The 2,575-nt window shown below is 38.5% G+C and overlaps 1 protein-coding gene across 1 annotated transcript; it reads right to left on the bottom strand.

The window, feature by feature from the left end:
- Nucleotides 1–338: 338 nt before the first annotated feature.
- Nucleotides 339–911, bottom strand: LOC128039298 (uncharacterized). The gene has a single exon (XM_052627772.1). It carries the CDS (start codon nucleotides 909–911, stop codon nucleotides 339–341), a length of 573 nt encoding a protein of 190 aa, XP_052483732.1.
- Nucleotides 912–2,575: the final 1,664 nt, after the last annotated feature.

Raw genomic sequence — 2,575 nt, 5'->3', positions numbered from 1 at the left:
ATCTGAGAAGCTCATGGTAGTTCTTCCCAACGTGTGGTTAATGAATGGGGCTTTCAGAGTGTTGATAAAAAGCATCATGGTTTTTTCTCCAAAAGAGATGGCTAGACTTATGTCACTACCTCTCTCCATCTTTGGGCATATTGCCTGAAGCTCTCACTTTGCTTCTTCTCCATGTTTTGCAATGTGATTCTATCGGGTGTCATGTCTGTTACATGGTTGTATTGCTTCATGAAAGCCTGTGTTAAGTCCTTCCATGAGTGGATGTTAGCACGACACAGTTGGTTATACCATTTGGCAGCCGACCCAATCAGACTATCTTGGAAGCAATGAACTAACAATTACTCGTTATTAACGTATCTCGTCATTCTTCGACTGAACATCATGATGTGAGTTTTAGGAAAACTAGTCCCATTATATTTTTTGAATTCTAGAACCTTGAATTTCGATGAGAATACTAGATCTGGGATCAAATCGAGATCTTTGGCGTCAACCCCGCAATGGTAATCAGCATTTTCCATGGCTCTGAGTTTTTCCTCCAACCATCTGTACTGATCTTCGAGTTGTTTTGGCAGTTTCATCTTTGATTTTTCTATTTCTACCATTTCGTCTAGGTCAGGAACTACAGGATTGTTTAGATTGTCTCTTGGATTGGAACCTGAGCCTGTCGAGTAGTTCATTGGTGCCGAGGTACCGACTTGATATTGTTGGGGTCTGTTAGTAGCGGGTGCCCCTTGTGGATATGCCTCTAGTTGTGCCTGGATATTAGTCGAGGTGAAACCCGGTGGATAGGCCGGGTCTTCATGATCATCTCCAAGATTGACTACAATGCCCTTCTCTTTATCATACCCTCCTGCCATTAGTTGCGTCAATTGACTTATCATACTTCTTTGGGATTCTTCCATTTGTTCCATTATATCTTGTTGAATTTTAGTCAATCGTTATAACATCTGGTCTTGCATATCCTTTTGGAGCTGTTCCAGCCTTTCCAATCTTTGGTCCATTACTTTGGTTTTTGCTCGAGTACCGTAACGGTGTTGGTTTTCCACATTAGCTAAAATAATTTTACCTAATTAGGGTCCTTTTGTGAAAATCTAATGCATATGATGCAATGTAATGCAAATGCATGGAATGAATGCAAAAAAAAAAGAGAGGCATTGATTCTGAATTCAATTCCATTAGAATAACATTTCTAGAAAACAATTTTCTTTACATTAAACGGATTACATATGCGGCTTTGCCCTCATATTCAAGGCGAAGACATCGATCTTTTCCTTCATATCCAGATGTTAGGATCAAATCTTGCGAATTTTCCAAAATCTGTCTCTACTATCTCCTTTTTGTTTTAATCCGAGCGACGACCCATTTGTCACCCCACGATGCTCTTTAGTTTCCTTTGAGACATGACAGTTCTCGAATAATCTTTGTCAGTTTGAATCCTCAGGCAGCGAAGCATAGTCGTATATTTCTTCATGAACTTCCGGCCTTCTCTCGTTGTGTTTAATCAGACCATATTTGGGCAGTCGCACTATATTCCACCTTATCTAGAAATTCGTTTTCCATGGCCAGCTTTTCTATTTTGCAATTAAATTTAACCAACACCTCTTTTTTATGATGAAAATGCAATGAAATCATAACCAAAACAAAACAAAATAGGTTAGTACAAGGCAAAATCAAGCAAGAAAAATAAATAGAGCAACTATTTGGGTGACCACTAGGGGTTTGGAGTGGTTCTATCTAGGGTAGGCTCTTAGGGTTCACTATATGCGGCTTGGTTCTAAAGAAAGGGTACCTGAACTTGTAGATTCCTCAATCCTCACCCATTATAGGCTCATATGGACCGAGTTCAGTTCAGGGGAATACATTTCCCTATGGCTGCACGGAGATGAAAATCTCACTAAGACATAGGTACGGATGTATCCCGAAAGTGATCCACTATCCTACATGGAGGTGAAGATCTCATGAAGGACTAGTTTCTCACTCCCAGTTAAAAGGGTATAATGGAGCGCTAATGCGATGCAATGTGCAGAAAGATACCAAAACATAAATCAACACATCAATTATGAACTACAATGATAAATATCGTAATAAAGACGAATGAAATGCAACGAAAGGATTGTATATTTAAACCAAGTTTTTGATTTTCGACAAAAAGACAAAAAGTAATCAACTCGTGGCTTGACTCACTTATTTTGTCCCCAGCGGAGTCGCCACGCTGTTGACACTATTTTCTTGATAAAACGGGGTCGACTTTGATTTTGAAAATAAAACGAAAATGAGAGTCGCCACCAATCTTTTTTACTTAGGTGTGATCGGATCACCTTATAATTAAATCATTTTAATAAAAATTTAAATTTATTAAAATGATAATTTTTGGCCTTATAAAATCCAGAAGACGGGTTCGGGAGTCAGTTACGCACGAGGAAGTGTTAGCACCCTCGACACGCCCAAAATTGGTACCTTGTTGATTAATTAGTGTCTTAATATAAAAAAATGTGTAAAGATTTTAAAATACGATCCTTGTATTAAAAAACAACTTGTATAAATCAAATTAGCCGTTAAGACCCTCTCATTTCGG

This window comes from Gossypium raimondii, chromosome 2, assembly GCF_025698545.1.
Source record: "Gossypium raimondii isolate GPD5lz chromosome 2, ASM2569854v1, whole genome shotgun sequence".
Lineage (NCBI taxonomy): Eukaryota > Viridiplantae > Streptophyta > Magnoliopsida > Malvales > Malvaceae > Gossypium > Gossypium raimondii.
The sequence above is the reverse complement of the archived record's forward strand: the minus strand, read 5'-3'. Positions and strand labels throughout refer to the sequence as shown.